Genomic DNA, 13221 nt, shown 5'->3' with positions numbered 1-13221 from the left:
TGACTGCTTGAACAGCCAATGGAAAATATTTGCATCATGGAAATTGGTAAATGTTACAACTCAGGCTTTTTCTTTATTTTAAGAGCTTAGTTGTTAAACACCTAGCATATCACTGGACATAAGGCCCCTTTTCAGATCCTCACAGCAGAGTTCAGGCAGAATTTAATAAGCCTCAAAGTGGTGCTAGTGGTAAAGAACCCATCTGCCAAAGCAGCAGGTGTAAGAGATGCAGGTTTGATCCCTGGGTCGGGAAGATCCCCTGGAGGAGGGCATGGAAACCTACTCCAGTATTCTTGCCTGAAGAATCCCCATGGGCAGAGGAGCCTGGTGGGCTACTGTCCATAGGGTAGCAAAAAGTCAGACACAACTGAAATGACTTCACATGCACGCACAGATAACAAAAGAGAACTTAAAAACTGGTTACTAGAAATGGTTATTCTGAGTCACAAGCATAGGCCTCTTGATGGTGGTCCCTAATGTTGCCCCTTTGCCTAAATCCTGTCTCAACTGTTTATTGGTAGTAGAATTCAACTTTCCTACCTTGTGTTTGGCATACCCTCAGAGAGAATGACATTGAGCAGGTCTTTCCTATGTAGATTCCAGGCCTCAACTCTCTGAGATATTCAGAGAATAAAGCAAATTCCTTCCTTCTCTCATCTAGCCCACACCTCCATTTTTCTGTTCTCATTTTTTCTTTTTCTTTTTTTTTTTGCCCTAAGAATGAAGTCTCCGTGAATTGATTGACATATCCATGCTCCTTACTTCTTACCAAGGGACTAACCTTGCTGAGAATACAATAATCAGCATTTTTCACAGTGTCTGGTTTATTCAGTGTTGAATAAAACCACCTGTGGAGCTTCAACAGAAATTTCAGATTGAGATTTGGCCTTTATTTTATTTTTTTTTAATTTTTATTTCTACTTTATTTTACTTTACCATACTGTATTGGTTTTGCCATACATTGACATGAATCCACCACAGGTGTTCCCAAACATGAACCCCCCTTCCCCCTCCCACCTCATATCATCTCTCTGGATCATCCCCGTGCAGCAGCCCCAAGCATCCTGTATCCTGTATTGAACATAGACTGGTGATTCATTTCTTACATGATAGTATACAGGTTTCAGTGCCATTCTCCCAAATCATCCCACCCTCTCCCTCTCCCTATGAGTCCAAAAGTCCGCTCTACACATCTGTGTCTCTTTTGCTGTCTCGCATACAGGGTCATCATTGCCATCTTTCTAAATTCCATATATATGTGTTAGTATACTGTATTGGTGTTTTTCTTTCTGGCTTAGTTCACTCTGTATAATCAGCTCCAGTTTCATCCATCTCATTAGAACTGATTCAAATGTATTCTTTTTAATGCCTGAGCAATACTCCATTGTGTATATGTACCACCGCTTTCTTATCCATTCATCTGCTGATGGACATCTAGGTTGTTTCCATGTCCTGGCTATTATAAACAGTGCTGCAATGAACATTGGGGTACACGTGTCTCTTTCTATTCTGGTTTTCTCAGTGTGTATGCCCAGCAGTGAGATTGCTAGGTCATAAGGCAGTTCTATTTGCAATTTTTTAAGGAATCTCCACACTGTTCTCCATAGTGGCTGTACTATGTTTGCATTCCCACCAACAGTGCAAGAGGGTTCCCTTTTCTCCACACCCTCTCTAGCATTTATTGCTTGCAGACTTTTGGATTGCAGCCATTCTGACTGGTGTGAAATGGTACCTCATTGTGGTCTTGATTTGCATTTCTCTGATAATGAGTGATGTTGAGCATCTTTTCATGTGTTTGTTAGCCATCCGTATGTCTTCTTTGGAGAAATGTCTATTTAGTTCTTTGGCCCACTTTTTGATTGGGTCGTTTATTTTTCTGGAATTGAGCTGCATGAGTTGCTTGTATACTTTTGAGATTAGTTGTTTGTCAGTTGCTTCATTTGCTATTATTTTCTCCCATTCAGAAGGCTGTCTTTTCACCTTGCTTATGTTTTCCTTTGTTATGCAGAAGCTTTTAATTTTAATTAGATCCCATTTGTTTATTTTTGCTTTTATTTCCAGAATTCTGGGAGGCGGATCATAGAGGATCCTGCTGTGATTTATGTCGGAGAGTGTTTTGCCTATGTTCTCCTCTAGGAGTTTTATAGTTTTTGGTCTTACATTTAGATCTTTAATCAATTTTGAGTTTATTTTTGTGTGTAGTGTTAGAAAGTGATCTAGTTTCATTCTTTGAGATTTGGCCTTTAAAGACTGGCTTCCACTTCTCTTTTCCTTGAACAAGTATACACTATCTCAAGAACAAACAGCAATGCAAAGACATATAATAGTCCAAATCCAGATTTACCAATAAAGCCATCAAAATATTTTTTTCTTCTATATTATCTACATGTATAGGACATGATTTGAAAGATTGCCTTATCTATGTTATATGTTATATGTAGAACTTACCTTTAGTTTCTCTTTCTGGAACAATTGCATTTAAGATTCCTGTTGCTTTCAGAATTTCCCTAAGAAGAAAGTGTGGTTCAGAAAATATTCAAACTCCAGCACTTCTTTCCACTGATCATCTGATCCAGTTGCCTTCATCTTTCACCTGGAGCACTGCACTAGCCTCCTAATTGGTTTCCCAACTTCCACAATTGTGCCTCTTTAGTCTATTCTCAGCACAGAATCCAGAGAATCAGGTTAAAGTACAAATCATGATGTTCCTGTGCTCAAAATCCTCTAATGCCATCATCTTTTATTTAGGGAACAATCCATAGTTACCTCTATCGGATCCTCCTGTAATTATTTATTTGAAATTCATGATACTCCATGTAGGTTGCTCTGCTCCAGCCAAATGGGCTGTCTTGCTGTCCTCTGAACCTGCCAGATGCTTTCTTGCCTCACAGATTTTTCATGTGATCTACTTGCCATGTGAAATGTTCATGTCCCAGAAAGCTGCATATTTTGATCCTTAATTTTCTTCAGATCTTTTTTCTCAAATATTACTTCTTAGTGATACCTTCTCCAATCACCTTACAACCCTTCCATATTTCCTACCCTCTTTCTACCCCAGTATTTGTTACTTTCTTTTTCATTTACTCATCAACTATATATCTTACTTATTATATAAAATCTTTTTTGTTGTTTCCTCGGCACCATTACAGTGAAGATTTCATGAGGAATTTTTATCTGATTGTATCATGTTAAATTATCATTGCTGAGAACCTGGTAACTGGCACATAGTGGTTTCTTAATAAACATTGAATGAATGAATGATACAGTGGTAGAACAGACATTGGTTAGGGACTGGAGACCTATGTTTTATTTTATTTGTTTTTAAAATATTTGTTTATTTTGCTGCATCAAGTCTTAATTGTGTCATGTGGGATCTTTCATCATGATGCATGGACTCTGGTGTGGCTCGAAGGCTCCAGAGGGCACAGGCTTCAGTAGTTGCATCATATGGGCTCTCTAGTTGTGGCACACAGACTCCAGATTATGTGGGCCCAGTAGTGTGGAGTGTGGCATGTGGAATCTTAGTTCCCTGACCAGGGATTGAATCTGCATCCCCTGCATTGCAGGGCAGATTCTTAATCACTGGAACACCAGGGAAGTCTCTAGAGCTGGAGACCTATGTTTTAATCTTTCCCTTTGCCTGTGATAAGGTCTATAATACTTTTTCCATTCTGTTTCTACATTTCTGTATACTTATCAATACAAAGGATACATAAGAACTATTTCACATGCCTCACTTTTAGTGAGGTTCATGCAAGGAAATGTTGTCTATAGGTGTGAGGGGGTATTTTTATTGTCTGATTTATATCCAGTGTAGCAAGCAGCTAGCTCCATGCCCACCTTGCTTTAAACCACCCACAAGAAAAAGTTCTCCATATGAACACAGGATGGGGCTGACAGGTTCATTTCTGTATCTCCCTTTGAAGATGTTCATGGATCCTTTGCTTATTGCTTAGCAGTTCAGGTAATTGGACTTATAGAAGACATTGAAAACCTAAAGGGTGAAATAACCCACCAGAGGGGCCAGAGCTTATGTGCATCCAGCACTGCGTTAGGTGTGCTACGTGTCTCATGCCGTTCTCCCCAACTGAAATTCTACAGGGAAAGTATGACTTCATTTTAGAGATGAAGAGATTGAAGTTTAGAGAGATCTAGGTGTCCCATAAAGCAGCAAAGCTGATAAGAGAATGAGCCTGGGGAGAACTCAGGTCTGTCTGACTCTAACACCAAACTTGCATCCACTTTAGGAAAATTGAGATAGTTAGTCCAAAAGCCTAAAAGTGAATATTCTCACACCTATGCATGCTGTTTCTCACTGATGTGTTAATTTCATTTCAGACTGTCTACGACCAGTGGTTCATTACCCTTTTTAACATTGTCTACACATCACTGCCTGTTTTAGCCATGGGGATTTTTGACCAGGTATGTGTTTTCCTTTGTCTTCGTAACTTACTTTGCTCTGTTGATGCCTTTTAGTTGCTTTTAGCTTCTAAGTAGAAGCTTCTGAACTGTGGTGTTGGATAAGACTCCTGAGAGTCCCTTGGACTGCAAGAAGATCAAACCAGTCTATCCTAAAAGAAATCAGTCCAGAATATTCATTGTAAGGACTCATGCTGAAGCTGAAACACCGATACTTTGGCCACCTGATGCTAAGAACTGATTCATTTGAAAAGACCCTGAAGCTGGGAAAGATTGAAAGCAGGAGGAGAGGGGGACAACAGAGAATGAGATGGTTGGATGGCATCACCAACTCAATGGACATGAGTTTGAGTAAACTCTGGGAGTTGGTGATGGACAAGGAGGCCTGGCATGCTGCAGTCCATGGGGTTGCAAAGAGTTGGACATGACTGAGCAACTGAACTGAACTGAGAAGATGCAAATCATGGAAAGAGTCCTAAGAATGGAGTCGATACCTTAATAGGTATCACATGGATCAAAAACCCTTCCAACTCCCCCAAAAGATCTCAGATTATGAAATATCAATAACCTCAGATACGCAGATGACACCACCCTTATGGCAGAAAGTGAAGAGGAACTAAAAAGCCTCTTGAGGAAAGTGAAAGTGGAGAGTGAAAAAGTTGGCTTAAAGCTCAACATTCAGAAAATGAAGATCATGGCATCCGGTCCCATCACTTCATGGGAAATAGATGGGGAAACAGTGGAAACAGTGTCAGACTTTATTTTTTTGGGCTCCAAAATCACTGCAGATGGTGACTGCAGCCATGAAATTAAAAGACGCTTACTCCTTGGAAGAAGAGTTATGACCAACCTAGATAGTATATTCAAAAGCAGAGACATTACTTTGCTGACTAAGGTCTGTCTGTGGTTTTTCCTGTGGTCATGTATGGATGTGAGAGTTGGACTGTGAAGAAGGCTGAGCACCAAAGAATTTATGCTTTTGAACTGTGGTGTTGGAGAAGACTCTTGAGAGTCCCTTGGACTGCAAGGAGATCCAACCAGTCCATTCTGAAGGAGATCAGCCCTGGGATTTCTTTGGAAGGAATGATGCTAAAGCTGAAACTCCAGTACTTTGGCCACCTCATGCGAAGAGTTGACTCATTGGAAAAGACTGATGCTGGGAGGGATTGGAGGCAGGAGGAGAAGGGGATGACAGAGGATGAGATGGCTGGATGGCATCACGGACTCGATGGATGTGAGTCCAAGTGAACTCCGGGAGTTGGTGATGGACAGGGAGGCCCAGCATGCTGCGATTCATGGGGTCGCAAAGAGTCGGACACGACTAAGCGACTGAACTGAACTGAACTATCCTCTTAAAGACTCACACCCTACATTATTTTCTCTAAAGGCTCTGAGAGGTCCTACAAGAAATTGTCTCTTGAATTACATTGTAGCCCAGAATTTCCCAAACTCATAAGACTGTACATTTACTTACTTTTCATGTAGAACTGACCAATATGCTTCAGAGCTAGTCTCTCTAGTTCACACACTGGGAATCCTGTATTCACCTCTGAACTATGTATTAGTTCAGAACTGTATTAGCCAGTGAACTGTGTGAGGATACATAGAGAATCATGGAGCTGGGCTGGAGTGCAAAGAGCTAGCATCTGCGGTGAAACTGCCCAGCATGACTCAGAACAGAAACTCCAGGCCAGAGGAGCACCCTGCCAATGGGAGAGGGAGACACAGAGCCCCAGAGCCATGGAGAGAGAAACGGTATAGTTTCCTTTAGTTTAGCTCAGTGTGCTTGAGGGGAGGGAAGGGAGGGAATCAATTATAAAATGGTAGGTCCTTGGCACACTTAAGGCCTTGGAGGGTACTTCCTGGATGGGGGAAAAGTCTGGCTGCCCATGGAGAAGTGAAAGACTAGCCAGAGGAGTTTCCATGGCACAGTTAGAGTGTATTATTTAAAAAAAATTTTGGAAGTATTTTTAAGGAGACCAGATTTTCTCCAGGCTGTTGTTAGATCCATTTGCTAGGCCTCATTTTCTGGCCCAAAGCCATCTATTGCAAAATATAAATCTTAACTTTATGAGCTCATTCTGCTCTCCCATTCTGAAGCTTTGTAGTCAGTTGTAAGCCTCACTTCTCTTATGTAAAAAAGGCAGATTATGAACAACTCATTTTGTGAAATTCTACAAAAAGCAATGAACTCTTGAAGACTTTTGATACAAAGGATTAAGCTCATTCATTTCCAAGTGCCCATGTTTACAAGTGTTCCTTTTCTTGGTGCTTTGTAGCTGCCCAGAATGTGGAGTAAAATATTAAAAATACAACAATTTCTGGGAAAAGATGGTTATTGTGCAATATGGAAAAAAATATAATAAGGAGAGAGTTCAAGATGGTGATAAAGGAAGATCTTGAACTCACCTTTTGCTGTGGACACAGTCTATAACTACACAAGGAAAAATTTTCTCTTAAACAATTCTAAAGGCTGTCTGAGTGAAGACTACACACTGAGCAAACAAGAGGACCACATTCATGGAAGCGAGTTGGAGAGGCTGGGACACAATCTTGCCATAAACCATGCCCCCACCCTCAGCATGGCAGTCTTCAACCAGGAGAAAACTCAAAGCTTGAAGTTCTTCCCTTAGGAGTGAAGGGTATGCACCCCACATTGAACACCTTAACTTTTAAAACCCACAACTGAGAGATAAGCCCCCCAAACCAATGGGGCTCCTGTTCCAAGACCCATAAGACTGAAGCAATCTAAAAAACAGTTTTGAATGGGCCCATGTGCTCAGACTCACTGTTCCTGGGCCCAGTGCAGACACAGCAGATCATGCCAGTCACAGAGGCTCACCAGCTTATGTTAAAATGTCGGCCTGGGAGTAGGCATCCAACTGAGCACACACATCTCGGAGTCTGCTGGAACACACTCCAGGGACAGAGGGTCGGTGCCATCCTTACATGCTCCCTTTGCCAGACTTCAGAGCACCAGTATCTCCTGAACAGGTGCTGGTACATGTGTCTAGTGCCCCTATTTTTGTGGCTGCCACCCAGGGGACACCTCTTGGCTGCCTAACTCTGGAAGCCAGAGAAACTTGCATTCCTGGTCCCAACAGTTCAGTTCAGTCACTCAGTCATGTCTGACTCTTTGCGACCCCATGGACTGCAGCACGTCAGGCTTCCCTGTCCTTCACCAACTCCTGGAGACTGCTCAAACTCATTCCAGTTTAGTTGGTGATGCCATCCGACCATCTCACCCTCTGTTGTCCCCTTCTCCTCCTGCCTTCAATCGTTTCCAGCATCAGGGTCTTTTCCAATGAGTCAGTTCTTTGCATCAAGTAGCCAAAGTATTGGAGCTTCAGCTTTAGCATCAGTCCTTCCAGTGAATATTCAGAGTTTATTTCCTTTAGGATTGACTGGTTGGATCTCCTTGCAGTCCAAGGGACTCTCAAGAGTCTTCTCCAACACCACAGTTCAAAAGCATCAGTTCTTTGGCACTTAGCCTTCTTTATGGTCCAGGTCTCAGATCCATACATGGTTACTGGAAAAACCATAGCTTTGACTAGATGGACCTTTGTCAGCAAAGTAATGTCTCTGCTTTTTAATATGTTGTCGAGGTTGGTCATAGCTTTTTTTCCAAGGAGCCTATGGGACTATAGTAATCAGCCTGACCCAGAAAGGAGCTCATACTCCTGTCTGGTGTCCTGATTTTTATGACTGTTGCCAGGGAACACTTTTAATGTGTGTGTAGACACACACACATGTATATAAAATAACATACATTATTACATATATATATAGAATAATATGTAGAATACAAGGAATATATACAGAATATATATTCTATATCTATATATATATTCTCATATATGTATAATACTCCCTCCAAAAGCAAAAGAATGCAAATTCTTCTGAACTGCACATGAAACACTTTAAAGGACAGATCATCTGTTAAGCTACAAAAAGTCTTAATACATTTTACAAATTGAAATCATATCTAGTATCTTTCCTAACCACAGTGGTATAAAACTAGAAATTAATTACATGAAGAAAGCTGGAAAATTCGCTTATATGTGTGGATTAAGCAGCATGCTTCTGAACAGCAACAGGTTAAAGAAGAAATCAAAAAAGAAATTTAAAAATACCTTGAGACAAATTAAAATGGGAATATAAGATATCAAAATCTGTGGGATAGAGTAAAAGCAGTTCCGAGAGGGAAGTTCATAGTAATAAATGCCAACCTCAAGAAACATGAAAGACTCGAACAACCTGCCTTTATACCTCAAGGAACTAGGAACAGCACAAAGCCCAAAGGTGGTAGAAGGAAGGGAAAAACAATTAGAGCAAAAATAAATGAAATAGAGACTAAGAAAGTGATAGAGAAGATCCATGAAACTAAGAGCTGATTCCTTGAAAAGATAAAATCAGTAAACCTTTAGGCAGACTCACCAAGAAGAGAAGAGAGAAGACTCAGAATCAGAAATAGAAGAGATTACAACTGACCACAAAAATACAAGGATCGTGAGATTAATATGAACAGTTATAGAGCAACAAATTGGACAATTTAAAGAAATGAATAAATTTCTAGAAACATACATCCTACTAAGATTGAATTATGATTAAGCAGAAAATCTGAACAGAGTGGAAAACAGTATAGAAATCCTGCAAAAAATTAAAAATAGAACTATCAAGTGATCCAGCAATTCCACTTCTGGGTATTTATCCAAAGAAAGCCAAAACATTAATTTGAAAAGATATATACAGTCCTATATTCATTGCAGCATTATTGATAGTACATAAGATATGGAAATAACCTAAGAGCTAAAAGATATAGATAAAAAATACACAGTTGACCTTTGAAACAACACAAAAGTTAGCGGTCCCCCTCACCTTGGCCCATACCCCCACACAGTCCAGAATTCTCCTATAACTGTAGAGTTGCCCCTCCATATCCACGGTTCTGCATCTGAGGTTTCAACTAAGAGTGGATCAGGTAGTACATATTTATTGAAAAATTCTGTGTATAGGTGAACCCACTCACTTCAAACCCATATTGTTCAAAGGTCAACTGTATATACAATAAGTGAAGTTGCTCAGTTGTGTCTGACTCTTTGTGACTGCATGGACTGGAGCCTACCAGGCTCCTCTGTCCATAGGATTTTCCAGGCAACAGTACTGGAGTGCGTTGCCATTTCCTTCTCCAGGGGATCTTCCTGACCCAGGGATTGAACCCAGGTCTTCCGCCTTGCAGGCAGACGCTTTACCATCTGATCCTCCAGGGAAATTTCGTATATACAATAAGGCCCCTATTGCCATCAAGTTGAGTGTCTACCCATATCCTTTTCTGCTTTGTCTACTCTGACCCTTAAATGATCTTCTGATCATGAGATGCTATGCTGGAAGGCCTCAGTGACCATTTATGGCACTGCTTACTTTATAAGGAGGAAACTAAAACTCAGAAGTTAAGATCATTCTCCTAAAGTCATACGGTCAGTAAATGACAGACCTCAACCTAGCACCAGGCCACTTGACTCTGAGACTGTAACACTATTATTACTATTACTATCATTATCTTATTATTTATAGAAGCATCTTGGTTTTTAATTATATGAACTGTGGCAAGAACTCTGCTGAATACATACCCATTTCATCATGACAGTGATCCTGTGAGGGAGATGGTCTTGTTTGCACTTCTGAAGATGAGGAACCTGAGGCTCAGACAGGTTAAGTGATGGGTCTAAGACTACACACCTGTTAAGCAGCAGAGCTGGGGTTTGAAATCAGGATTGTCTGGTGTTTGGGTGTGGTGCTCACAGTATGGTCACCAGCATTGCTTTGGAACTTGTTGGAAAGGCAGTCTCAGGCCCCACCGCAAACCTAGTGAAGTGCAATCTGTTCCCCAGGTTATTAGTGTGCACAGCTTTAGCTTCTCTCAGGGCCTGGCTGGGCCCATGCATGATGCCTTCTCATTCTGTCTAAACTCCCTAACCTGAGCATCTGGTAGCTGCCTATGGAGTCCTCCCTGGGTATAACTCTCACTTCTGCAGGCTCAGCTCCCTTGCACCTGGAATCCACATTCTGTTCCCTCTCTCCCTGTTCCTTTCCTCCTGCTCACCTTCCCCCCGAAGTTGGGAACTCAGGGGGGCTTTTCTGACTCAGGCTCTCTGCTGGCATCCCCTGTCACTGCCTTGGCAGCTAACCCCAGGACCCACTGGCTGCACTGGATGTCCTAGAATTCTGGGAACATGAGCGCAGCTGCAGGAGAGTATAGAAAAGAAACTTCAGTTTGAAGCCAAATATCCACATAAAGTCAAGTTCTGGTTCTGTTATAAAAGCTGTGTTGCCTCTCATGAATCTCTCTTGGAGACTCAAGTTCCTCCTGTATAAAGTAGGGATAATTTTAATATCCTTTGGGTTACTGTGGAAATGAAAACACAAAGTAATGAGCAATGCATATTAGGGCATGCTTAGATAGTGCATGCATGCCCAGTCGTGTCCAACTCTTTGCGATCCTATGGGCTGTAGCCTGTCAGGCTCCTCTGTCCATGGAGTTTTCCAGGCAAGGATATTGGAGTGGGTTGCCATTTTCTCCTCCAGGGGACCTTCTTGACCTAGGGACTGAACCCTCATCTCAGGTCTCCTGCATTGGCAGGTGGATTCTTTACCACTGAGCCACCTGGGAAGGCCATGCTTAGATATGCATGTGCTATTTCCAGAGACAGGAAATTCGGAGTTTCTCTAACTTCTCCTTGAGCCTCCTCCACTAAAGTAACTCTCTGTTGACAGGATGTTAGTGACCAGAATAGCATGGATTATCCCCAGCTCTACAAACCTGGGCAGCTGAATCTACTTTTTAACAAGCATGAATTTTTCATCTGTATGGCACATGGCGTCTATACATCATTAGCCCTTTTCTTCATCCCTTATGGGGCCTTTCACAACATGGCTGGAGAAGATGGACGGCACACTGCAGACTACCAGTCTTTTGCAGTGACCACGGCCACGTCTCTGGTCATTGTGGTCAGCGTGCAGGTAACCCTACTGGCGATAATATCTTAACTGGGTGGCTTTACATCTTGCAAAATTCTGCTTCATTTGTTGACAGTGGTCTTAGTAGGGTCCTCCACCATTTTGGCACCAGGGACTGGTTTCATGGAAGACAGTTTTTCCATGGGCCAGGGTGGTGGGGGGATGGTTTCAGAAATGCATTATATTTATAGTGCATTTATTTCTAGTATTATTACAACAGCCGCAGATCATCAGACATTAGATCCTGCAGGCTGGGGACCCCTGTAATACTGGGGTTTTCTTTTTAACTACACATTCTGAGATGAAACAGGAAGTTTTAACATAAATCCCCAGATGTAGGAGATTAGCATTTTGTGTCTATAACCTCCGTATTAGTAGAAACCTTAAAATGAACTGGGCACTTCTTGGGACTGAACACTGTATGTAAAGAGAACGGATATACTAATTCTTCCTTGTGTTTCCTTCTTGGGAGAAAAAGTTTCTAATGATAATAGAAACTTTCCCATGATTTCTGTAAAAGTAACTTCTAGGTTTTTTAAATTTATTTCACTCAGAGGATAATTACTTTACAACATAGTGATGGTTTTTGCCATATTCAACATGAATCAGTCATAGGTATACATATGTCTCCCCCATCCTGAACTGCATCCCACCTCCCTCCCCACCCCACCCCTTTAGGTTGTCCCAGAGCACCGGCTTTGCGTGCCCTGCTTCATGCATCTAGTTTTATAGTGAGATATAATGTTTATTTGGTAGTACATTTCTGTATTCAAGAGGTTGAATGTTAGGTGTGTGGCACATTTGAATCTCAAGTTCATATAAGCTTCTCTGGTAGGAATAATTTTTTTTAAATTTATTTTATTGAATTACAATATTGTACTAATTTCTACTATATAGCAAAGTGACTCAGTTTTATATATATTCTTTTCCATTCTGGTTTATCACAGGATACTGAATATATTGCACCTCCTCCAGTAGGACCTTATTGCTTATCTATTCTGTATATTGTAGTTGGCATCTGATAATCCCAAATCCTAATCTGTCCCTCTCCTAAACCCCCTCCACCTTGGCAACCCCAAGTCTGATCTCTATGTCTGTGAGTCTCTTTCTGTTTCATAAATTACTTCATTTGTATTATATTTGTTTTCCACATGTAAGTGATATCGTATGATATTTGCTTTTCTCTGGCTTGCTTCACTTAGTATGATCTCTAGGTCCATCCATGTTGCTGCAGATGGCATTATTTCATTCTGTTCATGGCTGAGCAGTCTTCCAGTGTGCTGTCTGCATGTGTGTGTGCGTGCCACATCTTTATTCATTTATCTGTCAGTGAACACTCAGGTTGCTTCCATGTCTTGATTATTGTAAACGGTGCTGCTATGAACATTGAGGAACCTGTATCTTTTTGAATTATACTTTTGTCCAGATACATGCTCAGGAGTGGGAGTGCTGAATCACATGGCAACTTTTAGTTTTCTGAGGAACCTCCATATTGTTTTACATAATGGCTGCACCAATTTACATTCCCATCTGGTAGGAATGATTTTTGATGATCTATTGATCATCACTGGACATCTTGAGTTTGTTTTTATTTCTTTTTTAATGAAAATGGTGGACAATACTATTAGATATTGAGTTAGAGTTCACAAAAGCTTTCTAATCCATTAAAATCTGTACCTCTGGGTGGATACAACAAGCAGTGTGACCTCTGTTCTTTGCCTTTATGTGCATTTTAAGGGCGAAAGTATCAATCAAGGGCTTAATTTTTACAGAGTTTGAATTGTC

General features: G+C 41.1%; 1 protein-coding gene across 1 annotated transcript in view; it reads left to right on the top strand.

Annotated features, from left to right (window-relative positions):
- ATP8B4 (ATPase phospholipid transporting 8B4 (putative)) overlaps positions 1-13221 on the top strand; it is a 200755-nt gene that overhangs the window by 176468 nt on the left and 11066 nt on the right. Inside the window, exons 22-23 of the mRNA XM_068992364.1 lie at positions 4339-4422; positions 11194-11439. Of these exons, the coding sequence (XP_068848465.1) occupies positions 4339-4422; positions 11194-11439 (330 nt within the window). The remainder of the gene's footprint in view (positions 1-4338; positions 4423-11193; positions 11440-13221) is intronic.

The sequence above is a fragment of the Capricornis sumatraensis genome, chromosome 2 (assembly GCF_032405125.1).
Source record: "Capricornis sumatraensis isolate serow.1 chromosome 2, serow.2, whole genome shotgun sequence".
NCBI lineage: Eukaryota > Metazoa > Chordata > Mammalia > Artiodactyla > Bovidae > Capricornis > Capricornis sumatraensis.
Note: the sequence above shows the minus strand (reverse complement) of the source record. Positions and strands in the feature narration are given on the sequence as shown.